The sequence below is a fragment of the Erythrolamprus reginae genome, chromosome 5 (assembly GCF_031021105.1).
Source record: "Erythrolamprus reginae isolate rEryReg1 chromosome 5, rEryReg1.hap1, whole genome shotgun sequence".
Lineage (NCBI taxonomy): Eukaryota > Metazoa > Chordata > Lepidosauria > Squamata > Dipsadidae > Erythrolamprus > Erythrolamprus reginae.
In genome coordinates, this window is record NC_091954.1 from 113,607,953 (window position 1) to 113,634,696 (window position 26,744).

The 26,744-nt window shown below is 43.1% G+C and overlaps 1 protein-coding gene across 1 annotated transcript in view; it reads left to right on the top strand.

Annotated features, from left to right (window-relative positions):
• Positions 1 to 296: 296 nt before the first annotated feature.
• Positions 297 to 26,744, top strand: part of LOC139168626 (cytochrome P450 2J2-like) — a 92,096-nt gene continuing 65,648 nt past the window's right edge. The window contains exons 1-4 of the mRNA XM_070754249.1: positions 297 to 584; positions 13,197 to 13,373; positions 19,866 to 20,007; positions 24,488 to 24,675. Coding sequence (XP_070610350.1) covers positions 297 to 584; positions 13,197 to 13,373; positions 19,866 to 20,007; positions 24,488 to 24,675 — 795 coding nt within the window. The remainder of the gene's footprint in view (positions 585 to 13,196; positions 13,374 to 19,865; positions 20,008 to 24,487; positions 24,676 to 26,744) is intronic.

Sequence of the window (26,744 nt, forward strand, 5' to 3'; positions counted from 1 at the left end):
CTGTCCCTGTCAGCGGCCCAGCCACCTTCACCCGTCTTCGCGTCACTTCGGAAGCCGCTCTGCATCAGCGGGAAGGAAGGCGGAAGGCAAGCTGCAAAGCGGCACTTGGCGAGCGGAGAGGCGCTTCGCTGGCTGCAGGCATTTCGGAAGAGAAAAGAGCCCGCAACATCGGGGGAGGCAGGGGGTCCCGCGCCGCAAAGCAGCCAGAGAGGCTCCCGCGGGGGAAGAAGAGACTAGGGGCCTCCCCTCGGAGGCGGGCGGGGGAGGGGCAGGTAACGCGCACCGCTGCAGGAGGGATGAGGAGCCGAAGCAGCCCCCCGTCCGCCCAGCTGCCCGTCCGGGGATTTGGCAGCGCAGGCCGCTGGGCCCTCCCGCCTGCAGGATCAGCCTCGACAGCCCCCCCCACTCGCCTAAAGGCCTGGCCGGGAGCCCGCGGGCTCGCCCCAAAAGCGCCTTCGCCCCGGAGAGCAGCCGCCGCCGACCTCTTCCTCGCCCGCAGAGTGGCAGGAGCAGGCCGAGCAGAAGCGCCCCCGCCCAGCGCTGGAGAAGTCGCCCCTCCGAGCCCGACGTTCCGGGCAGATGCGGTTGGCGCGCTCCCTATCTCCCTGCTAGCCCACTCGGAATATTCAAAATAAGAAAAGCCTTTGCCGGCGAAGGTTTTTCTTATTTTGAATATTCCGAGTGGGCTAGCAGGGAGATAGGGAACGCGTGCAAACGCCCGTTCTCCCCCGACATTCAATATCACCTTTGCCGCCGGCCCCGCCTCTCCTACAACCCCCTTGCTGAGAGCTCTCAGCAAAGGTGAGGCGGGCAGGGCGTGCGCGCGTCACCGCTAAGAAGAACGGAGAACGAGAGTGAGTGAGAGCAACAGACAGCAAGATAGTGAGAAAGAGAGAGTGAGAGAAAGGGGGGGGAGAGAGAGAAAGAGAGAGGGGGAGAGAGAGAAAGAGAGGGAGAGGGAGAAAGAGAGTGGGAGAGGGGGGAGAGCTAGCAAGAGAGGGAGAGAGAGAAAGAGAGAGGGAAAGGGGGAGAGAGGGGGGAGAGAAAGAGAGGGAGGGAGAGAGGAGATAAAGGAAGAGGAGAGAGAGAAAGGAAGAGAAAGAAAGAAAGAGGGATAGAAAGAGAGAGAGAGTGAGAGATGCTCAGTGAGCCTTTCTTTGAAGTTGCCTTTCTTTCTTTCTTTCTTTCCTTTTCTCTCTTGCTCTCTTGCTCTTTCATTCTTTTTTCTTTCTCTTGCTTTCTTTCTTTCTCTTTCTTTCTCTCCTTCCTTCCCTCCTTCCATTTCTTTCATTCCCCCTCTCTATTTTTATTTCTCTTTCATTTTCTTTCTCTCTTTCTTGCTTTCTTTCTTGCTCTTTTTCTTTCTCTCTTTTACCTTCCCTTCCTCTATTTCTTCTTTTCTTTCTCCTTCCTACCTTCTTCCCTCCATCCCTCCCTTCAGTCCTTCCTCTCTTACTCTCCCCTTTCATAAGTTTCCTTGCTTCCTTCCTCTGTTCCTGTTCCTTCCCCCTTTCTTTCTTTCTTTCTTTCTTTCTTTCTTTCCTTCCTTCCTTTCCTCCCTCCATTTCTTGCTTTCCTTTTCCTTCCTCCCTTCTTTCCTCCCTCACTCCCTTCTTTCACTCCTTCCTCTCTTCCTCTCCCCTTTTTGGCTCAAAATATTTTTTTTCTATTTTCCTCCTCTAAAATCTAGGTGCGTCTTATCAGCAGGTGCGTCTTATAGAGCGAAAAATACGGTACTCAAGACCCATCTTTGTCGCTAGGCATGGGGGAGTTAGGATATTCCATCCCCCAGGCCATTACAAGTTATGTATGGTATGTTTGTGTGTATGTTTGGTTTTTTATAATAAGGGTTTTTAGTTGTTTTATTAAATTGGATTGTTACATGTTGTTTTTTATCATTGTTGTTAGCCGCCCCGAGTCTGCGGAGAGGGGCGGCATACAAATCCAATAAATAATAATAAAATAAATAATAATAATTACAGTCAAAAAGAGGGCTGTGGAAATAATTACTGCCCCTCGCATCCTGAACATAAACTGTTTCAACTCCTACCCTCAAATCGTCACTACGCTAACTTGTTGCTTGTCGTCACTACGCTAACTTTTTTGTGCTTGTATCCTAAGATTTTTATTAATATTGATTGTTTCTTCATTGCTTATTTGACCCCTATGACAATCATTACGTGTTGGTATCTTTTTCTTTTATGTACGCTGAGAGCATCTGCACCAAGACAAATTCCTTGTGTGTCCAATCACACTTGGCCAATAAAATTCTATTCTATTCAATATACAAGATAGCAGATATTGGTATAAACATAAACAAAGTAAATACAGATAAATGAGGACAGTAAGACAGGAACGGGAGGCACAACAGTGCGCTTATGCATACCCCTTACAAACCTCTTAGGAATGGGGCGAGGTCGACAGTAGACAGTATAAGATTAAAGTTTTGGGGGTTTGGGGAAGAAACCCCAGAGTCAGGTAGTGAATTCCAGGCATTGATCACTCTGTTGCTGAAGTCATATTTTCTGCAGTCGAGTTTCAAGTGGTTTACATTGAGTTTGAATCCCGAGTGTGCTCCAGTGGCGGGTTCTTGGAAAAAACTTCCAGAAGACGTGGTTGGTAAATCCACAGTCACTGAATTTAAACATGTCTAGGATAAACATATATCCATCCTAAGATAAAATACAAAAAATAGTATAAGGGCAGACTAGATGGGTCATGAGGTCTTTTTCTGCCATCAGTCTTCTATGTTTCTATGTTTCTATGTTCCACTTATGTGCATACCAATGTGCTGGACACGCATCATGCTGATTTGGGCACTCACACATGTGACCTGCATGCACCCATGCACACATCTCCATGATTTTACTTCCATGCATGCTCAGGAAGCAAAAACACACCAACATCTCACAAGGAGATGCTCGCGCGCATGTGATTTCAGTGGGTTTTTGCTTCTGCGCATATGCAGAAGCAAAAAAATTCCAAACTCTCATGCACACGAGCATCCCCTTACGAGATTTTGCTTCTGCACATGGGCAGGAAACTAAAAAGGCCCAAAAATTAAGAAAAAATGATGGCGTAGCCCGCCAGACTGGCGAAGACGTCACCCTAGCGGTAACGCGCAAATTGCGCAATCTGTCAGCCGCTACCGAAATGGAGTTCCAGGGCATACTGGGAGCAACCCACCATTGCCGTGCTCCTATATTGTTGCAGTTGAAGCTGAAGAAATCATTGAAAGGTAGGACATTGGGGTAGATGATTTTATGAACTACATTTAGATGAGATCAAAGGCAACGTTGCTCTAAGCCAGTGTTTCCCAGCCTTGGCAACTTGAAGAGATCTGGACTTGAACTCCCAGAATTGAAGTTGAAGTCCAGATCTCTTCAAGTAGCCAAGGTTGGGAAACACTGCTCTAAGCCATCTAAGCCCAAAATTTCAAGTCTGGTGGAAGTCTTTTGTATTATGATTGATTATGATTATGATTTATTAGACTTGTATGCCACCCCTCTCCGGAGACTCGGGGCGGCTCACAACAGTGATAAAAACAGTACATGATGACAAATCTAATAATTAAAATCTAAAAATAACGATAATACATTTAAAAGTCTAAAAACAAGGAACCCCAATATATAAAAACATACATACAATCCTATCATACACAAATACTACATAGGCAGGGGGAGATGTCTCAGTTTCCCCACACTTGATGACAGAGGTGGGTTTTGAGGAGTTTACGAAAGGCAAGGAGGGTGGCGGCAGTCCTAATCTCTGGAGGGAGCTGATTCCAGAGGGCCGGGCCGCCACAGAGAAGGCTCTTCCCCTGGGTCCCTCCAGACAGCATTGTTTAGTCGACGGGACCCGGAGAAGGCCGACTCTGTGGGACCTAACTGGTCGCTGGGATTTGTGCGGCAGAAGGCGGTCTCGCAGGTATCCTGGTCCAGTGCTATGAAGGGCTTTATAGGTGATGGCCAACACTTTGAATTGTGACCGGAAACTGGTCTGCAACCAATGCAGACTGCGGAGTGTTGGTGTAACATGGGCATTTTTGGGAAAGCCCATGATTGCTCTCGCAGCTGCATTCTGCATGATCTGAAGTTTCTGAACACTCTTCAAAGGTAGCCCCATGTAGAGAGCATTACAGTAGTCGAGCCTCGAGGTGATGAGGGCATGAGTGGCTGTGAGCAGTGAGTCCCGGTCCAGGTAGAGCCGCAACTGGTGCACCAGGCGAACCTGGGCAAACGCCCCCCTCGCCACAGCTGAAAGATGTTTCTCTAATGTGAGCTGTGGATCGAGGAGGATGCCCAGGTAGCGGACCCTCTCTGAGGGGGTCAGTAATTCTCCCCCCCCCAGGGTGATGGACAGACAGATGGAATTGTCCTTGGGAGGCAATTGTTATGAGCCATTCTTTCTTTTTGATCCTTTTGGTGCAGGTATTGTGTTTTCGAATGGTCACACCTGGTTGCAGCAAAGGAGGATGACTGTTGTTACCATGAGGAAGTTAGGCCTGGGGAAAAGAAGTCTGGAATCCCAAATACAAGCAGAGGTCGAGAGATTTTTGGAGGACCTTGGACAAACAAAAGGTATTTTGACGTGATGTTGGCATAAGTCTAAGTCTGCATACTTTATTCACTAGTTTACAGCTGTTCATTCATCAGGCACCAGTGATGGGCTACCAACATTTTTACTGCCACACTGTGGGCGTAGCTTATGCATTTTGTTTCAACATCTTTCAGTGCAAATTGGGTGCTCTGGGGTGGAGCTCCATTTTTCCTACCCCACTGCATCCCCCCCACCGGTCCGGGCATTGTATTATCCCTGTAGATAATACAATGCATTTACAGTATTGTCAAGACATTTGTTTCACATCTATAGCTATATATATGGTTAATAAACTGCTTATCCTATTTGATGGTGTATAATATACACCGTCAAATAGGATAAGCAGTTTATTAACCATATATTTAGCTGTATATCATCCATAATTTATTTTCAATTTATAGAGAAGGGAATTAGATTGACTGTAGTGTTTGCATGGTTCTTTTAGGATATTATGGTTTTATTATATTATTGGTTTTATTGCGGGTTTTGATGTAGTTTACTATTGTTGTATTTATGTCACTTGTTAGCCCCTCTGAGTCCATTTTGGAATGAGCAGCATAAAAATTAAATGAATGAATGAATGAATGAATGAACGAACGAACGAACGAACGAACGAACGAATGAATGAATGAATGAATGAATGAACATTTATGGATATTTCAAAATTTTTTAAAACTTCCAACGTTAGAGCATTCATAACTGTAACTGTCAGGAAATTTCTCCTTAGTTCTAATCAGTGATGGGCTACCAAAATATTTACTACCACACTGTGGGCGTGGCTTATGCATTTTGTTTCAACATCTGGCAGTGCAAATTGGGTGCTCTGGGTGGAGCACCAAAGTTTGCTACTGGAACTGCGTTCCTGACCGTTCCCATAGGAGCCCATCACTGTTAGGCACCTTAGGGGGTGTTCAGAAGATCACAGTTCAAAGTGTTGGTTATGACCTATAAAGCCCTTCATGGCATCGGATCAGAATATCTCCGAGACCGCCTTCTGCCGCACGAATCCCAGCGACCGGTTAGGTCCCACAGAGTTGGCCTTCTCCGGGTCCCCTCGACTAAGCAATGTCATTTGGCGGGACCCAGGAGAAGAGCCTTCTCTGTGGCGGGCCCAACCCTCTGGAACCAGCTCCCCCCAGATACAGAGTTGCCCCCACCCTCCTTGCCTTTCGCAAGCTCCTTAAAACCCACCTCTGTCATCAAGCATGGGGGAATGGAAATTTCCCTTCCCCCTAGGCTTATAGAATTTATACATGGTATGCTTGTATGTATGAATGGTTCTTTAAATTGGGGTTTTTTAGATTATTTTTAATATTAGATTTGTTTACATTGTCTTTTTATATTGTTGTTAGCCGCCCCGAGTCTTCAGAGAGGGGCGGTATACAAACAAACAAACAAACAAACAAACAAACAAATAAATAAATAAACAAACAAACAAACAAACAAATAAATAAACAAACAAACAAATAAATAAATAAATAAAGCTTTCCTCCACTTTATTCCCTAATCATAGAGTAAATAAACCTCTGATCTTTTTAGAAGCTTTCAGAAAAACCTGTGGTACTAGTGGAAGTTATATCTTCATTGAAGGGCTACCAAAATTTTTACTACCACACTGTGGGCGTGGCTTATGCAGGACACCCTGTATTTTCATTCAACATCTTTCAGTGCAAATTGGTTGCTCTGGGGTGGAGCTCCATTTTCGCTACCCCACTGCATCCCGCCCCCATCCAGGCAGTAGCCCACCGTTGCATATCGTCTATGATATTTGACAACTTGGTTGGTTTATTGGGTCGTTGGTTTATGGAATTCACTTCCAGAAGAGGTCATGACAGCTGTCAGCCTTGATAGCTTCAAGGCAGGATTAGACAGATTCATGGATGCCAAGTGTATTGGTGGTTATTGAAAGGGATAAGGTGCATCTTATATTCCGGTGTGTCTTATACTCTGAAAAATACGGTATGTTGGGTCTACCAGTGCTCATTCGCTTTTTACTCTTAGCATCACTTAATTATCTTTAGTAAGCTCTGTTAGACTTGCTTTTATGTATAACAAGACATTCAGAATTAATATGAATGTTAATGAGAGTTTTATGTTATCAGGACAGCCGTTTGACCCTTCACTGTACATGACACATTTTGCTGGCCGTGTGATCTCTATGGTAGTTTTTGGACAGAGCTTTTCCACTGAAGACAAGGAGTTTGCGAAATTGATAGAAGCCATGCACGTTTTTGAAAATTTTTTAATCCGCTTCCCCCATCTTGTGAGTATCATAATTCTTCGCTTCTTACAACATTTGTTTTATAATCCAACTAATCGCTTTGTCTAAGAAATAAAGCAAAAGAAATACAGTGATACCTTGTCTTAATTGGTTCCGGGGCAAGGTTCTTAAGGTGAAAAGTTTGTAAGACGAAACAATGTTTCCCATAGGAATCAATGGAAAAGCGATTAATGTGTGCAAGCCCAAAATTCACCCCTTTTGCCAGCCGAAGCGCCCTTTTTGCGCTGCTGGGATTCCCCTGAGATTCCCCTCCATAGGAAACCCCACCGCTGGACTTCTGTGTTTTTGTGATGCTGCAGGGGAATCCCAGCATTGCAAAAAACAAGTGCTTCGCTGTCAATGGAAGTCCGGAGGTGGGGTATCCCAGCGGCAGCGGTGGGTTTGTAAGGTGAAAATAGTTTGTAAGAAGAGGCAAAAAAATCTTAAACCCGGGGTTTGTATCTCGAAAAGTTTGTATGACGAGGCGTTTGTAAGATGAGGTATCACTGTATCTCTGCATTGATAAAGAAATATTTATTGATAAAGGCTCATCGTTTATTTCTGGTCAAAAAGGAATTCCATTAATACTAATCAGAAACCACAAGTTCAGTTTAAAATCCCTCCAGTTTAATTTTTCTGATTTTTAATCCCTTCAAAAATACCCCATGACATGACTTCTATTTCTGTTTGTCCCCTTCTCTGGAACAGCTTCATTGATTTAACATGTCCCTTTTGTACATTCAAAATAAGAAGACTTCCAAGTCAGTTTATTTTTTAATTGTTTTTATTTCTAAGATAAGATATTACATAAACAGAAAGGTTTCCCCAGTCCCATGTCCAGTCATGTCCAAAGGTAAGCAATTGCAATAAACTCAATCTCCTTCTTAGTCAAGGGAATTCAAAGTGTTGGTTATGACCTTTAAAGCCCTTCATGGCATCGGACCAGAATATCTCCGAGACCGCCTTTTGCCGCATGAATCCTAGTGACTGATTAGGTCCCACAGAGTTGGCCTTCTCTGGGTCCCGTCAACTAAACAATGTTGGTTGGCGGGCCCCAGGGGAAGAGCCTTCTCTGTGGTGGCCCCGACTCTCTGGAACCAGCTCCCCCCAGAGATTAGAACTGCCCCTACCCTCCTTGCCTTTCGTAAACTCCTCAAAACCCACCTTTGTCGTCAGGCATGGGGGAATTGAGATATCTCCCCCGGGCCTATACAATTTATGTATGGTATGTTTGTACGTATGTCTGCTTAATAATGGGGTTTTTAATATTTTAAATTGTAAATTATTAGATTTGTAATGAACTGTTTTATTGTGTTGTGAGCCACCCCGAGTCCATGGAAAGGGGCGACATACAAATCTAATAATAAATAATAATAATAATAACCAGCATTATCCAAAGACAATTTATGTGGTCATGTTACTTTCTCATTGAAGTGGTGCCTTATAGTAGTGGTTCTCAACCTGGGGGTCAGAACCCTTTTGGGGGGTCAAACCACCATTTCACAGGGGTCACTTAAGAGCCTTGGAAAAGACAAATTTCCCCTGGTGTTAGGAACTAAAGCTTCTATTCTGGTGCATTGGAACATATTTTTACAATCAGACCAATCAGGTGTTTACAGTGGGGTGTCCCTCTGAACTTCCTGCCAATCAACTTAAAGCTCTGTTGTGAGAATCGGGGCTAGACTTATGGTTGGGGGTCACCATAACATGAGGAACTGTATTAAGGGGTCGCGGAATTAGAAAGGTTGAGAACCACTGCCTTATAGGTACCTACCTATAAGAGCCAAAGTGGCACAGTGGTTAGAATGCAGTACTGCAGCCTACATTAGATCACCAGCTGTTAGCAGTTTGGCAGTTCAAATCTCACTAGCTCAAGGTTGACTCAGCCTTCCATCCTTTTGAAGTGAGTAAAATGAGGAGTCAGATTGTTGGGGAAAATACACTGACATTGTAAACCACTTAGAGAGAGCTGTAAAGCACTGCGAAGTGGTATATAAGTCTAAGCTCTATTGCTAAATATTGCTACCCATTTATCTGCTTTCACTTTATTTATTTATAGAAACATAGAAGACTGATGGCAGAAAAAGACCTCATGGTCCATCTAGTCTGCCCATATACTATTTCCTGTATTTTATCTTAGGATGGATATATGTTTATCCCAGGCATGTTTAAATTCAGCCACTGTGGATTTATCTACCACGTCTTTCAGTAAAATAATATTTTCTCATGTTGCTTTTGATCTTTCCCCCAACTAACTTCACATTGTGTCCCCTTGTCCTTGAGTTCACTTTCCTATTAAAAACACTTCCCTCCTGAACCTTATTTAACCCTTTAACATATTTAAATGTTTCGATCATGTCCCCCCTTTCCCTTCTGTCCTCCAGACTATACAGATTGAGTTCATGAAGTCTTTCCTGATACATTTTATGCTTATGACCTTCCACCCTTTTTGTAGCCCGTCTTTGGACCCGTTCAATTTTGTCAATATCTTTTTGTAGGTGATGTCTCCAGAACTGAACACAGTATTCCAAATGTGGTCTCACCAGTGCTCTATATAGCGGGATCATAATCTCCCTCTTCCTGCTTGTTATACCTCTAGCTATGCAGCAAAGCATTCTACTTGCTTTTCCTACCGCCCAACCACACTGCTCACCCATTTTGAGACTGTCAGAAATCACTACCCCTAAATCCTTCTCTTCTGAAGTTTTTGCTAACACCGAACTGCCAGTGCAATTATTTACTTACTTACTTACTTACTTACTTACTTACTTACTTACTTACTTACTTACTTACTTACTTACTTACTTACTTACTTACTTACTTATTCATTCATTCATTCATTTTTTCATTTGTTCATTCATTTGTTCATTCGTTTGTTCATTTATTCATTTATTGGACTTATATGCCGCCCTTCTCCGAAGACTCATGGCGGCTCGCAACATATAAAAAACAATATAAAAAAGTTCTAAGCCCAGTTATAAAACAATAAAAAAAACCAAGTCATAAATCATAAAACCACATTCATTCGCATTACAGTCACACTGAAAGCCAGAGCAAGGTGTTAGAGCTCCACAGCCCCAGGCCTGCCGTCGAAGGTGAGTTTTAAAAGCTTGCATGATTTTGAGCTGCTAGGTAGGCAGGATTTGGAGCAAATAACAGGAGCTCACCCCATTGGCCAGAGTTTGGGTCTCGAACCGGGGCTGACAGTTTTCCAGGTGACAAGCTCAGCATTTTAACTATTGAGCCATTACATCCCCTAAGATATTACGGCAGACCCGGCCCTATGGAACAACCTCCCCCCCAGAGATCCATACTGCGCCCACTCTCCCTGCCTTCTGTAAAGCTTAAAAGACCCATCTTTGCCTGCAGGCCTGGGTCCATTGAAATTTTTATACCTTGCCCAGGCCAATGAATGAATTCAGTTCGTGTGGATTTACCAACCACGTCTGCTGAAAGTTTGTTCCAAGCCTCTACTACTCTTTCAGTAAAATAATATTTTCTCACGTTGCTTCTGATCTTTCCCCCAACTAACCTCAGATTGGGCCCCCTTGTTCTTGTGTTCACTTTCCTATTAGAAACACTTCCCTCCTGGACCTTATTTAACCCTTTAACATATTTAAATCTTTCGATCATGTCCCCCCTTTTCCTTCTGTCCTCCAGACTATACAGATGGAGTTCATGAAGTCTTTCCTGATACGTTTTATGCTTAAGACCTTCCACCATTCTTGTAGCCCGTCTTTGGACCCGTTCAATTTTGTCAATATCTTTTTGTAGGTGAGGTCTCCAGAACTGAACACAGTCTTCCAAATGTGGTCTCACCAGCGCTCTATATAAGGGGATCACAATCTCCCTCTTCCTGCTTGTTATACCTCTAGCTATGCAGCCAAGCATCCTACTTGGTTTTCCTTCCGCACGACCACACTGTTCATCCATTTTGAGACTGTCAGAAATCACGACCCCTCAATCCTTCTCTTCTGAAGTTTTTGCTAACCCAGAACTGCCAATACAATACTCAGATTGAGGATTGCAGATTGAGAAGGCAGAATCAGCACAGGGCAACCTGACAACTCAGGAGGAGGGTGCCTCCACCCCTCTTCACAAGGCCCACCTGTGGAATGAGATCTAAAGAGACTCTCTTGGGAGGAGTGTTTCAGGGGAACAAGTGGTGCCTTTTCCAGTCTCACATGCTGCTACCAAGGTCTGGATACTTGGTAGTGCTTGTCTTGTTTACCTTCTTGTTTGCCCTACTGGCCTGCTCTGGTTACGTGCGAGGTCACAGTGACACAATTATACACCAGGTGCTGCTACAGTCCAAGGGAACTCTTTCTGTGACAAGTAGTGATGGGCGAACCAAACCCGCACAATTCGGGTCCGTACCAAATTTTGCGGTGTTCAGTATGCCGAACACCAAGCCAAAATTTTTTCAAACTTCGGGCAAAGTTTGGGGTCGTGTTCGGCGTTCGGAGCTTTGACATCACCGGCAGGTTGCTAAGGACGCCAAGGTGATCACTTCCTGGATTCCATCAAAGCTCCACCCCCGGAATCTCTTCCTGGGAGGGATTCCTCATTCGGGTTCGGGTTCAGTTCGGGTTCGGGTTCGGCTGAATTTTGCATAAAGTTCGTCCGAACTTGCCAAACCCAAACACCATTGGGTTCGTCCATCGCTAGTGACAAGGGTTCTCTGCAGCCAAATTCCCTGAACTTTATTTTTATTTATTTTACCTTGTTTATTTGTTTTGTCAAGTATGTATTGGTGGTATACAAAGATATAATAATATTTCTATATATGATGCTAGTAAAAGGGAAAATATTATTTTACTGAACGAATAGTAGATGCTTGGAACAAACTTCCAGCAGACGTGGCTGGGAAATTCACAGGAACTGAATTTAAACATGCCTGGGATAAACATAGATCCGTCCTAAGATAAAATACAGGAAATAATATAAGGGCAGACTAGATGGGCCATGAGGTCTTTTTCTGCCGTCAATCTTCTATATTTCTAAGAGAAACGTTAGGACAGGGGACGGAAGCCACTCTGGTGCACTTATGCACACCCCTTACTGACCTCTTAGGAATCAGGAGAGTGGATAGTCTAAGGGTAAAGTTTTGGGAGTTAGTTGAGGATACTATAGAGTCGGGTATTGAGTTCCATGCATCAGCTACTCGGTTACTAAAGTCGTATTTCCTGCAGTCGAGTTTAGAGCAGTTTACTTTAATTTTGTATCTGGTTTTTGCTCGTGTGTTGTTGTGGTTGATGCTGAAGTAGTCATTAACAGGAAGGATGTTGTAGCAGATGATTTTATGGGCTGTATTTAAGTCGTATTTCAGGCAAAGTAGTTCTAAGCTTTCTAAACCTAGGGTGGTAAATCTAGTTGCGTAGGGTATTATGTTGTGAACGGAGGGCTTTTCTAGTAAAGTATCTCTGGACATTTTCTAGAGTATTTATGTCCGAAATTCAGTGTGGGTTCCTGACAGCTGAGCTGTATTCGAGGATTGGTCTGGTGAAAGTTTTGTATGCTTTGGTTAGTAGTGTGAGATTGCTGGAGCAGAAGCTATGTAGGATTAAGTTAACAACTCTTGAAGCCTTTTTGGCGATGTTGTTGCAGTGGACTCTGGCAATTAGGTCTTTTGACGTGCATATTCCAAGGTCTTTTACGGAGTGAGGGTTGTCTGTAAGGTCTTATTCAGCTTGTATTTGGTGTTCTGATTCTTTTTTGCCAATGTGTAGGACAGAACATTTCTTGGTTGAGATTTGCAGTTGCCAGATGTTTGACCATTCAGACACAAAGTCAAGGTCTTCTTGGAAAGTAGCTGTGTTATTGATGGTGTTGAAAGATTATTATATTATAATGTTGAAAAGTTTTCTAAAGTTTTATATCATGATTCTTGATGAATGTATCTTTTCTTTAATGTACCCTGATGCACCAAAGACAAATTCCTTGTTTGTCCAATCACACTTGGCATATAAAGAATTCCATTCTATTCTATGCTATTCTATTCTATTCTATTCTATTCACAGTGCTGAATTATGGCTATACTTGTGGGTAATCTTTGTCCTCTCCTTAATTTGGAAAACAGTTCTGAAGAGCTAATTTATTTAAAGTAGTGTAGGGTTTGACCCCTATGACAATCATTAAGTGTTGTACCACATGATTCTTGACAAATGTATCTTTTTCTTTTATGTACATTGAGAGCATCTGCACCAAGACAAATTCCTTGTATGTCCAATCACACTTGGACAATAAAATTCTCTTCCATTCTAATTTATGAGAATTGATTTATGGTTTCGTGTGATCTTCTGGTTTTGTAATAGGATTTTTTTTTTCTTTCTGATAGATTTATGAAATATTCCCATTTATCATGAAATATCTCCCGGGGCCTCACCAGAAAGCCCTTTCTGCTGCAGAGTTTATCCTTAATTTTGCAAAGAAGGAGATTGTACAGCATAAGGAAGCGCAAAGTCTGCATAATCCACGCGATTTCATTGATTTTTATCTATTTGAAATGGAAAAAGTAAGTGTCTATTTTTAATTATTTATTATGTATATGTAAAATGTTACAACATTAAAAATCTGTCAGAATGATACCTGGAAAAACAACAGAACAGGAGAAAAACATAACTCGGTCTCTTCAGCCTTGAAAGACGGCGTTTAAGGGATGACTTGATCGAAATGTATAAAATCACGCATGGGATAGAAAAGGTGGATAGAGAAAAATTATTGTCTCTATCACACAATACTAGGACGAGGGGGCACTCCTTAAAACTCATAGGTAAGAAAGTGAGGACAAATAAAAGGAAATATTTCTTCACCCAGAGGGTCCTTGGTTTATGGAATTCACTTCCAGAAGAGGTCGTGACAGCTGTCAGCCTTGATAGCTTCCAGGCAGGATTAGACAGATTCATGGATGCCAAGTGTATCGGTGGTTATTGAAACGGATGTCCATGTGCCGCCTCTATGTGGGTTGAGGCAGGCAGGGTTCCCTTGAGTACCATTTGTTGGGGGTCAAGGGAAAGGGAGGGTCTTGCCTTCTCTTTCTGCTCAAGATCCCCATGGACAATTGGTGGGCCACTGTGTGACACAGAATGCTGGACGCGATGGGCTTTGGCCTGATTCTGCATGGCTCTTCTTATGTTCTTAGGGGAAATGATGTTCCACAGCAAAGCAGCCACCTCACCGAAGCCATTTCTGGCAGTTCCATCAGATGTACATCCCTAATAGATGGGGCCAAGGGTGGGGTTCTGGGTTCTGGTACTGGCAGTTTGCTCAGGGACATGCTGCACACTGGGTGCACATTGCATGCGTGTTCATGCGCAGTACTAAAAACAAAATGGCAGCACCTATGGCATAGCCAAGAGAACTGGTTTGGGGGCATGGCAGTCCAGTGACCCAGGCCCTCAAGTTACTAAGAGTTCTATAGAATCGATTCAAACTGGTAGGAATCCACCTCTGGATGGGACCAGTGGCGGGGAACAGCCAGTGAGGTCAGGTGCTCCGTCCTGGTAGGAAATTCCGGGATGCGTGCGCAGCTGTGCGCTCCCGGTGTGCCACCACATGAGATTTTGTTTCTGTGTATGCGCATTTGATTTCAGCAAATTTCACTGGGGTTTTGCTTTTGCGCATGCAGAAGGGCGCACCAGTAAGAGGTAAGAAGAACGGCCCTTCCCTGGATGGGACCTGATAATAATAATAATAATAATAATAATAATAATAATAATAAGAAGAAGAAGAAGAAGAAGAAGAAGAAGAAGAAGAAGAAGAGGAAGAGGAAGAAGAGGAGGAAGAAGAAGAAGAGGAAGAGGAGGAAGAAGAAGAAGAGGAAGAGGAGGAAGAAGAGGAAGAAGAAGAAGAGGAAGAGGAAGAGGCGGAAGAAGAAGAAGAAGAAGAAGAAGAAGAAGAAGAAGAAGAAGAAGAAGAAGAAGAAGAAGAAGAAGAAGAAGTGGCAACAACAACAAGAACAACAACAGCACTGACTGGTATTATTGTTGCTATTTATTTTATTCACAAAAACAGTTAATAATAATAATAATAATAATAATAATAATAATAATAATAATAAGTACTACTACAACAACAACAACGACAACAACAGTCAATGGTATTTGTGACACATTCTTTTTCAATGTTCAGTTGACTGTCATGTTTAATGAATAAAAAATAATAATAACAATAATAACAGAGTTGGGAGGGACCTTGGAAATCTTCTAGTCCAACCCCCTGGTGAGGCAGGAAACCCTACACTACTTCAGACAGATGGTTATCCAACATCTAGCTGTCAGGTCATTTCTCCTTAGTTCTAGGCTGCTTCTCTCCTTGATTTGTTTCCAGCCATTGCTTCTTGTTCTACCTTCAGGTGCTTTGGAGAATAGGTTGACTCCCTCTTCTCTGTGGCAATCCCTGAGATATTGGAACACTGCTATCCTGTCTCATCTGGTCCTTCTTTTCATTAAACTTTTAATTTAGATTCTGCATTTCTGTCCTGGTGGACTGGGTGTTGTTGGGGAGAAGAGGGCCTTCAAATAATTTGGCCCCAAGTCATATAGAGCTTTAATCAGAATCTAGAATTGTATCTACTAGGACAGTGTTTCCCAACCTTGGCAACTTGAAGATATTCTGGGAGTTGAAGTCCAGATATCTTCAAGTTGCCAAGGTTGGGAAACACTGTACTAGGAGACTGGCAGCCAGGATTGCTCCCACAAAAGAAGTGAAACATATTTAAGTCTGGGCTTGTGCAAAATTGTGCGGATTGCTGCACTCTGAACCAATTAAAGCTTCTGGATACGCCTTAAGAAAAAAACCCATATAAAGCACATGACACACAGGAGGTAACCAGAACATGGGCGACTGTGAGAACATCTAATGTGTTTGTTTGTTTGTTTAGTTGGTTAGTTAGTTAGTTATTGTTTATTTTATTTAAATATTTATTTCTTTAATATTTATTTATATATTGATCTAAGAGTGGGCGTAACTGGCACACAATTGACAGTATGTATGATGTAGCAATAGTGCTTCGTGGAGGAATCTAGACCATCTATGTTGTGGTTGGCTCTGGCCCAGCTCCTGCCCCAAGGAATGTGGAGGTGGATGCAGGGGAAACATCAACATGTCATAGGCCTGTTTTATTGTCGACAGAGTCAGGGAGTGCAGTTTCCTCGGACGAAGAAGAAGTTGGGGGTTGAGGAAGCTGGGCTTTGCTTTGATATCATTTTATATTGCATCTCTTGCTGAATTCTGTTTTTTTCTGATATATGACCTTTGTCCTACATATCTGCTGTACTCTTAGCATTCTTAAAGTGCTGAGAGCTGGGCAAAAGGATCTTTCCGTTTTCACACCTCTGTTTCCTCTGTGCCCGGGTGGGGTGCAGCTCCTGCTTGAACGCGTAACCACGAAATGTACTCAGGAAGGAGCCACCTGCTCTCAAGGCACATAGCTCCATGCAGGAACCCACAATCTAACCGCAAGTGCCTCTTTGCTGTACATTCTGTACATTCTGTATCTCCTACATTGTATAACCTCTTTTTACTTTCTGTATAAGGAAACGTTGACAACTAGTATCTGATTGGCTGATACTGTGTGGTTTTTGTACTCCTTTGGAAATGTATAAAGAGCCCTGAAAATCAATCCACGTTGTTCAGACATTGCTTTTATATCTTCTGAACCTGATGCATGCACCAAATAAACCTGTATCCTGTATCCTGTATCCTCCTGTGGTCTCTGGTCCCTTATTGGCATCAAACATCTGTGTTTCTGCAACATTTTCTGGCGACCACGAAGGGACTAGACGGGACTTTGGATCCCTCTGGACGCCCACCTCAGTGGTGTCTGCCCCAGGTGTGAAAGAGGAACAGTCCAGGCGCCATCGGAAATCTTTCTCCGAGGACCTTCCTGTTGACACCAGGGCAGCCACGCTGACGGTTTGCGATCCAAGAACCACTCTTGAGAGGAAACCAGAGATCAGGACATCTGTACGCCGGCCTGGAAGAGTAACCGAGTCTCCAAGATAAAAGGCAAGTTCTAAGGCGAGGCCTCTGTAGTAGACACTTTTTAGAGACTGGTACGAGTCTATCTCTCCCTATGTAGAGGGACAGAGGCGAGGACTGATCACCCTCGTTTTGGCTCGTTCTTCACTGAGGGACCTCCAAGGTGGGTGGCCTGTGTTTTCTGAGAGAAAACGTTGTGTGTGTGATTGCCTACCGCGGTTCCCACAGGTGGCTGTGAGCTCCAGGACCTTGGGCCGGTAGAGATTGTGTGAAGTGAATAAAATTCCTTTTGTGTCTCAAGGGAAGGACCCCTTACCTCCCTTGTATACTCCCTCCCCTTTTCTGTCTGGTGCCCCGGGTGGAATATGGGAGGGAAACCAAGTGTGCCCAAGACCCCCCTTGAGTGTGTAATGAAACATTTCAACCAGGTCTATAATAATCAAACTCGAGAGTATAGTATAAAATGACCTGTGTACGTCAGAATGGCCCTCTTTTAACTTGGGATGGCCCGATATAGGAACCTTCGATATTCCCACTAGACTTGTATTTGATCCTGCCTTGGGCCATCCTGACCAAGAGCCATACATTGATATTTGGTTGAAACTAGCTCAAAATCCACCTCCATGGGTCACCAAATGTAGGACCCAACAGTGTAAAGTCCTGGCCATGGACCCCATTCCTTCAGGGGCCACGCTCAGGAGAAGGACCCCTAGGAGAGGGGGAGGTAACTCATCCCCTCCCTGGCGGCCCCAGAGAAGTTCACATTGTTCCATCTCCCACACCAAAAGGGGCAAAGGACTCAGTCAGCCCCCCCCACGGAGATGGAAAAAATTTTCTTGCCCGCACTCTTGTTTACCATACGACTCCTCCTCCGTCTTGTGAAACTTTTAATCTTCCCCCTTGCACCGTGAATGCCACTACCTACCAGCGATGCAATGGGTCTCGGGGTATTCTGTGCTATGACCCTAAACAGGCCACTAAAATCACTGAATATCATGTTATTCTATGCCACATTACATACGGTCGGAGAGAGGAGATTCGCCATACCTCTATTCCCACTCTCAATCTCCCTGTTAATTTTACTTTTGATGCCTGCTATTATATTGACCGCAATGTCCACCCCCAAGGCGGGTGTGGCAGCCTGAGTTGGGAGCGCTTCTATTCATCCCAAATTCCAAAATTATCAATAAACCTAAAAAAAATTCACAAAAACGGGGGGGAGGCACATTTATGTGCAAAATAAACCAATAAGGATTAATTTTTTCCATTCAATTTTCATTTCATTGTGTGCAGAAATGTTCAAACATGTTTCCAGGTGAAAAAAGCTTTCAAAAAGACCAAATATAAGTACCTAAAATGATCAATTTGCAGTCCGGGTCAAATAGACCCGGGAACATAACATTAGGGAGTTTTTTTTTTCAGCAAGAAAGAAACCCCCCACCCCCCAAAAAAAATTCTCATAGAGAGAACCCCTGAAATGATGAAAACTCAGGGAATTTCAAGTTTCAGATATGCAGGGGAAATTTTTTACATGGACTCAAACTTGGCTTCGTGTCACATACGACCCGAACAGAACAGCAGGGTTAAGTGTAGTAGAAATGATTTAACATACCTATAAAGCCCTACATGGCATCGGACCAGAATATCTCCGAGACCACCTTCTGCCACACGAATCCCAGTGACCGATTAGATCCCACAGAGTCGGCCTTCTCCGGGTTCCATCGACAAAACAATGTCGCTTGGTGGGACCCAGGGGAAGAGCCTTCTCTGTGATGGCCCCGGCCCTCTGGAATCAGCTCCCCCCGGAGATTAGGACTGCCCCCATCCTCCTTGCCTTCCACGAACTCTTGAAAACCCACTTATGTCACCAGGCATAGGGAAATTGATTCCCCCAGCTGTCCCGCATTATGTATGGTCTGCTGAATTGTGTGACTGTTTTTAATAAGGGTTTCTTAATATGTTCTGGTTTTAATATTGGATTTATAAATTGTACTGTTGTTGGAAGCCGCTCCGAGTCCTTGGAGAGGGTGGCATACAAATTGAATTAATAATAATAATAATAATAATAATAATAATAATAATAATAAATGTCATAGGAACAGTTGGCGGAACAAAGCATTGCATGGCCAGTTCTTGGAGAAGATTGAAGGCAAAGTGGATAAAGAAAAAACCTGGTCATGGCTTACAAGTGGAACACTCAAAAAGGAGACAGAAGGACTAATACTGGCAGCACAAGAACAGGCCATTAGAACAAATGCTGTCAAAGCCAGAATTGAAAAATCAACTGACGATCCAAAGTGCAGACTTTGTAAAGAAACAGATGAAACAATTGATCACATACTCAGTTGCTGCAAAAAGATCGCACAGACTGACTACAAGCATAGACATGATGCTGTGGCACAGATGATCCACTTGAACTTGTGCCAGAACTACCAATTACCGGTGGCAAAGAACAGGGGGGATCACAAAAAAGTGGTTGAAAATGAGCAAGCAAAACTACTGTGGGACTTCCAACTTCAGACTGACCGAATTCTGAAGCATAACACACCAGACATCCTGATTGTGGAGAAAAAGAAAGTATGGATCATTGACATCGCAATCCCAGGAGACAGCAGAATTGAGGAGAAGCAGCTAGAGAAATTAGTGAAATACGAAGATCTAAGAATCAAGCTGCAACGACTCTGGCATAAGCCCGTGAAAATGGTCCCAGTGGTACTTGGCACGCTGGGCGCAGTGCCAAAGGATCTTAGCGGACATTTGAAAACCATCGGAATTGACAAAATCTCCATCTGTCAATTGCAAAAGGCCACTTTACTGGGATCGGCAAACATAATTCGCCGTTACATCACGCAGTCCTAGGTGCTTGGGAAGCACCCGACTGGTGATGAAATACGACATCCACCATAGTGATCTCATTTGCTGTGTTGTACTGACATAATAATAATAATAATAATAATAATAATAATAATAATAATAATATACCAATATATCATTTCTATTTAACCTTTCTCACTGTTAACTACAGAGCAAGAATGACCCAAATTCTACCTTCGATGAGGACAACTTGACCCATTGCATCTCTGACCTCTTTTTCACTGGGGCAGATACGACTGCTGTTTCTTTAAAATGGGCATTGCTACTCATGGCAATTCATCTGGATATCCAAGGTGACCGTAAAGTAGAATTTTTAGTGGGGAAGCAAAACGTCTCAAAAACCAGGCTAAAATAAAATAAGTAACAGCCACCCATTTGCTCGGCTGCCCCACCACTCTTCTACACCGCTCACGGCAGCTCCACCACAAGCAGTCGGTCTGCTCATCCGTCCCGCCGCTCAGGGCGGCTCCACCACTAGCAGCCTGCCCACTCCGCTACACCACGAGTGGCACTCTGACACAAGCGGGCCGCCCGCCGCCCGTTCCACCGTGCCTCGCTCCCGTGCTTCTTCAGTCTCCTGCAGGGGTATCAAGAAGAGGGGTAGTGATTTCTGACAGTCTCAAAATGGGCGAGCAGTATGGTCGGGCAGTAGGAAAAGCAAGTAGGATGCTTGGCTGCATAGCTAGAGGTATAACAAGCAGGAAGAGGGAGATTGTGATCCCCTTATATAGAGCGCTGGTGAGACCACATTTGGAATACTGTGTCCAGTTCTGGAGACCTCACCTACAAAAAGATATTGACAAAATTGAACGGGTCCAAAGATGGGCTACAAGAATGGTGGAAGGTCTTAAGCATAAAATGTATCAGGGAAGACTTAATGAACTCAATCTGTATAGTCTGGAGGACAGAAGGAAAAGGGGGGACATGATGGAAACATTTAAATATGTCAAAGGGTTAAATAAGGTTCAGGAGGGAAGTGTTTTTAATAGGAAAGTGAACACAAGAACAAGGGGACACAATCTGAAGTTAGTTGGGGGAAAGATCAAAAGCAACATGAGAAAATATTATTTTACTGAAAGAGTAGTAGATCCTTGGAACAAACTTCCAGCAGACGTGGTTGGTAAATCCACAGTAACTGAATTTAAACATGCCTGGGATAAACATATATCCATCCTAAGATAAAATACAGAAAATAGCATAAGGGCAGACTAGATGGACCATGAGGTCTTTTTCTGCCGTCAGTCTTCTATGTTTCTATGTTTCAGTTTACGTCCAGGATGTGAGAGGTCTGTAGATATTTTCACAAGTCTGCGGAGAGGGGCGGCATACAAATCTAATAAATTATTATGATTATGATTATGATTGTGATTGTGATTGTGATTGTGATTGTGATGATGATGATGATGATGATGATGATTATTATTATTATCATCATCATCATCATCATCATCATCATCATCATTATTATTATTATTATTATTATTATTATTATTATCTGCCACTTTAGATGCCACAGTGAGATTTGGGTGCTGCGCATAAGCAGCAGCTGAAATCTAGAAACATAGAAAAAAGATTGACGGCAGAAAAAGACCTCAAGGTCCATCTAGTCTGCCCTTATACTATTTCCTGTATTTTATCTTAGAATAGATCTATGTTTATCCCAGGCATGTCTAAATTAAGTTACTGTCGATTTACCACCCATGTCTGCTGGAAGTTTGTTCCAAGCATCTACTACTATTTCGGTCAAATAATATTTTCTCACGTTGCTTCTGATCTTTCCCCCAACTCACCTCAGATTGTGCCCCCTTGTTCTTGGGTTCACTTTCCTATTAAAAACACTTCCCTCCTGAACCTTATTTAACCCTTTAGATGTTTCGATCATATCCCCGCTATCCCTTCTGTCCTCCAGACTATACAGATTGAGTTTATTAAGTTTTTCCTGATAAGTTTTCATGTGAATGTTCTTTCCTGATAAGCAAATCTCCTTCCGGCAGTGAGATTTGGGCAAAAATTGCCGATTTTTTTACTGGAAACACACCAGTTGCATGGGCACGGCATATGCATGCCTGGCGGTAAAGGAGCTGTGCATGCTACCAGAACAGCATTCCCCCCTGTTCTGGGCTGGGACCATCCCTGCCCTTGCCTCTCTACAACAACTTCTATTATGTCACCCTTAGTCCTTTTCTTCCTTAGACCTTGTTATACCGTGCTAACGCTCCAATGAAGTCAGGAATGCAAATTCAAACCACATGCTGATGCATAGTAAACAGAAAAGCCATTTATCCAAAAATAATAATGCTGGCAATTTATCAGCAGCCCCATTAGCCTAATTGCCCCAGCCACAGGTGTTCTCCCTTATTGTCTATGATACCTGCGCAGTTGTTCCCTTCTCGTCATAAACCTGCGCCTAAGAGCATCTATTAACCTATCTTATCCTACAAATATATTAAAAAGAATAGGACCCAGAACAGACCCCGGTGTGCCACAAGGGTCTGTTCTGGGTCCTATTCTTTTTAATATATTTGTGAGTGACATAGGGGAAGGTTTGGTAGGGAAGGTTTGCCTATTTGCCGATGACTCTAAAGTGTGCAATAGGGTTGATATTCCTGGAGGCGTCTGTAATATGGTAAATGATTTAGCTTTACTAGATAAATGGTCTAAGCAATGGAAACTGCAGTTTAATGTTTCCAAATGTAAAATAATGCACTTGGGGAAAAGGAATCCTCAATCTGAGTATTGTATTGGCAGTTCAGTGTTGGCAAATACTTCAAAAGAAAAGGATTTAGGGGTAGTGATTTCTGACAGTCTCAAAATGGGTGAACAGTGCAGTCAGGCGGTAGGGAAAGCAAGTAGGATGCTTGGCTGCATAGCTAGAGGTATAACAAGCAGGAAGAGGGAGATTATGATCCCACTATATAGAATGCTGGTGAGACCACATTTGGAATACTGTGTTCAGTTCTGGAGACCTCACCTACAAAAAGATATTGACAAAATTGAACGGGTCCAAAGACGGGCTACAAGAATGGTGGAAGGTCTTAAGCATAAAACGTATCAGGAAAGACTTCATGAACTCAATCTGTATAGTCTGGAGGACAGAAGGAAAAGGGGGGACATGATCGAAACATTTAAATATATTAAAGTGTTAAATAAGGTCCAGGAGGGAAGTGTTTTTAATAGGAAAGTGAACACAAGAACAAGGGGACACAATCTGAAGTTAGTTGGGGGAAAGATCAAAAGCAACATGAGAAAATATTATTTTACTGAAAGAGTAGTAGATCCTTGGAACAAACTTCCAGCAGACGTGGTAGATAAATCCACAGTAACTGAATTTAAACATGCCTGGGATAAACATATATCCATCCTAAGATAAAATACAGAAAATAGTATAAGGGCAGACTAGATGGACCATGAGGTCTTTTTCTGCCGTCAGACTTCTATGTTTCTATGTTTCTATCTTCCTCTGAGTCTGATGACTCACTAATGGGGTCATTAGCTAATGGGCTGCCTGCATCTACCTCACCTTCCAATTCTGCTTCACCCCCAGCGTCTGCCCTTGACAAAGAATCTTCACTGTCCGAAGCTGTTGGCAGTAAGACAAGTCTCTGGGAACCTGAGGATTCTCCCAAACCAACGTCCACAGTTCTCGTTCCAGGAGCTTCCCCAAAGCCAACCACAACAGACTTAAACAGTCCACATTCCCGCAACCATTTATCGTAAGGTTGGCTTCCATTCCCCAATCATTGCTCTTCTCTGCACTCTTTCTAGAGTATCAATATTATTTTTATATCATGATAACCAAACTGGATGCAATATCCCAAGGACGGTGTTACCAGTGCAGTTTAGAGCACATTCATTTCACATTATCTTGATACTATCCCTGAGTTGATGCAGCCTAGGACTGCATGGGCTTTTTTGGCACAAAAAAGGTCTCCTAAATCCCTCCTACGTGTTGTGGTTAGCTCTGGCCCAGCTCCTGCCCCAAGGACTGTGGATGTGGGGGAGACATCCACACGCTGCAGGCCTGTTTTGCCCCCGGTGGAATCTGCTGATGAAGGCTCCTCTGACCAAGAAGACATGAGTGACAAGGAGGAGGAGAGTGTGGCAGACAGCTCCGAAGGAGATCAATTATCTATCTCCTCCTTGGATTCAGAACAAGAGTTAATGACACAGCCACGCACGCGGAGAGCGATGCATAGGCAACAACAACTGAGAGATTATTATCAAAGAAAATGAGGCCACCTGTGGTTGGATGGGGCTGTGATAATTAGTGAGGCTGCTATAAATAGCAGCCTGTGGGTTTGGCCATTGTGGAGGATTATCTGATCGTTTGTTGTGTTTCGTGACTGCTTTACTGACTTTTAATTTTCGTGTGCTGATTTTTCCCCGCTTTGAAACTAAACCAGGGCAAAGTGTGTTTCACTTTGTGAAAGAAGAAGGGCTGTGAATTGCCTCACAGCTGCAAGCTAAGTATCACAGAACTGATAAGGGACTTGTACCAATTACCAGTTTGTTTGGAGACCAATGCTCTTTGCTATACCAAAAGAGGGCTTGGTTTAAGTGAATTTTCATTATAAAGAACATTGTTTTGAATTTTCAAACGTGTGTGTGTCTGAAATTTGTACCTGTGAATTTTTGGGAGGAGTTTACCAGAGAGCCCGACAGAACACTTCGGTTACTGTTGTTGAGCATGTTCTACACCCTGTGCATTTTGTTTTTTCTTGCCTACGGTGTAACCTATGGGATTTTCAATAAACGTTTCTTTTTTCCCCCCAGATAAGGTCCACAAGGAGATCCAAGATGTTTTGTGTTCCTCTCGCTCCATCTGTTATGGAGATCGGAAGAATCTGCCCTATACCAATGCTGTGATTCATGAGATCTTGAGATACAAATACATCTCGTTATTTGGAGTACCAAGACAATGTACAAAGGATGTTTACCTCCATGGGTTTCTCATTCCCAAGGTGTGAATTCCAAGATTTGCATTCTTAGAGCTAGATCTAGATATGAGAGATCCATTGAACTTCACTTTATGCTAAAAGGTGGTGAGATTACTAATAGTCCTTCCTTCTATTTTTACCACAATACAACCATGTGAAGTGGATTAGGCTGATAGAGTGGGATTGACTCAAAATCACCCACCTAAGTGACCAGAAGCCGCAGTCTTTATTAGAAACATAGAAACATAGAAGATTGATGGCAGAAAAAGACCTCATGGTCCATCTAGTCTGCCCTTATACTATTTTTTGTATTTTATCTTAGGATGGATCTATTTTTATCCCAGGCATGTTTAAATTCAGTTACTGTGGATTTATCAACCATGTCTGCTGGAAGTTTGTTCCAAGGATCTACTACTCTTTCAGTAAAATAATATTTTCTCATGTTGCTTTTGATCTTTTCCCCAACTAACTTCAGATTGTGTCCCCTTGTTCTTGTGTTCACTTTCCTATTAAAAACACTTCCCTCCCGAACCTTATTTAACCCTTTGACATATTTAAATGTTTTGATCACATCCCCCCTTTTCCTTCTGTCCTCCAGACTATACAGATTGACTTCATTAAGTCTTTCCTGATATGTTTTATGCTTAAGACCTTCCACCATTCTTGTAGCCCGTCTTTGGACCCATTCAATTTTGTCAATATCTTTTTGTAGGTGAGGTCTCCATAACTGAACACAGTATTCCAAATGTGGTCTCACCAGCGCTCTATATAGCGGGATCACAATCTCCCTCTTCCTGCTTGTTATATCTCTAGCTATGCAGCCAAGCATCCTACTTGCTTTTCCTACCGTCTGACCACATTGCTCACCCATTTTGAGACTGTCAGAAATCACTACCCCTAAATCCTCCTCTTCTGAAGTTTTTGCTAACACACATCTGCCAATACAATACTCAGATTGAGGATTCCTTTTCCCCAAGTGCATTATTTTACATTTGGAAATATTAAACTGCAGTTTCCATTGCTTTCACCATTTATCTAGTAAAGCTAAATCGTTTACCATATTACAGATGCCTCCAGGAATATCAACCCTATTGCACACTTTAGAGTCATCGGCAAATAGGCAAACCTTCCCCTATGTCACTCACAAACCTATTAAAAAGAATAGGACCCAGAACAGACCCTTGTGGCACACTGCTTGTAACCTGTCTCTACTCAGAATACTTGCCATTAACAATAACTCTCTGATGTCTACGCTTCAGCCAGCTGCAAATCCACTGAACTATTCAGGGATTAAGTCCAATCTTCACTAATTTATCTATCAGCTCTTTATGTGGAACCGTATCAAAGGCTTTGCTGAAGTCTAGATAGGCAATATCCACGGCACCACCTTCATCCAACACCTTTGTGACATAGTCAAAGAAATCATTTATTTATTAGAGGGATACAATCCAGGATTAGGGAGGTACTAATACTCCCTAGTTGTTGACAGGAAGGACATTGTAGCAGATGATTTGATGTGCTATGCTTAGGTTGTGTTTAAGGCGACATAGTTCTAAGCTTTCTAAACCTAGGATTGTAAATCTAGTTCAGTGATGGGCTCCTACAGGAACGGTCAGGAACGCAGTTCCGGTAGCAAAATTTGGAGCTCCAGCCCAGAGCGCCCAATTTGCACTGAAAGATGTTGAAACAAATGCATAAGCCACGCCCAATGTATGGTAGTAAAATCTTTGGTAGTCTATCACTGGTCTAGTTGCATAGGTAATAGGTAGTGATTTCTGACAGTCTCAAAATGGGTGAGCAGTGCGGTCGGGCGGTACGAAAAGCAAGTAGGATGCTTGGCTACATAGCTAGAGGTATAACAAGCAGGAAGAGGGAGATTGTGATCCCCTTATATAGAGCGCTGGTGAGACCACATTTGGAATACTGTGTTCAGTTCTGGAGACCTCACCTACAAAAAGATATTGACAAAAATGAACGTGTCCAAATACGGGCTACAAGAATGGTGGAAGGTCTTAAGCATAAAACGTATCAGGAAAGACTTAATGAACTCAATCTGTATAGTCTGGAGGACAGAAGGAAAAGGGGGGACATGA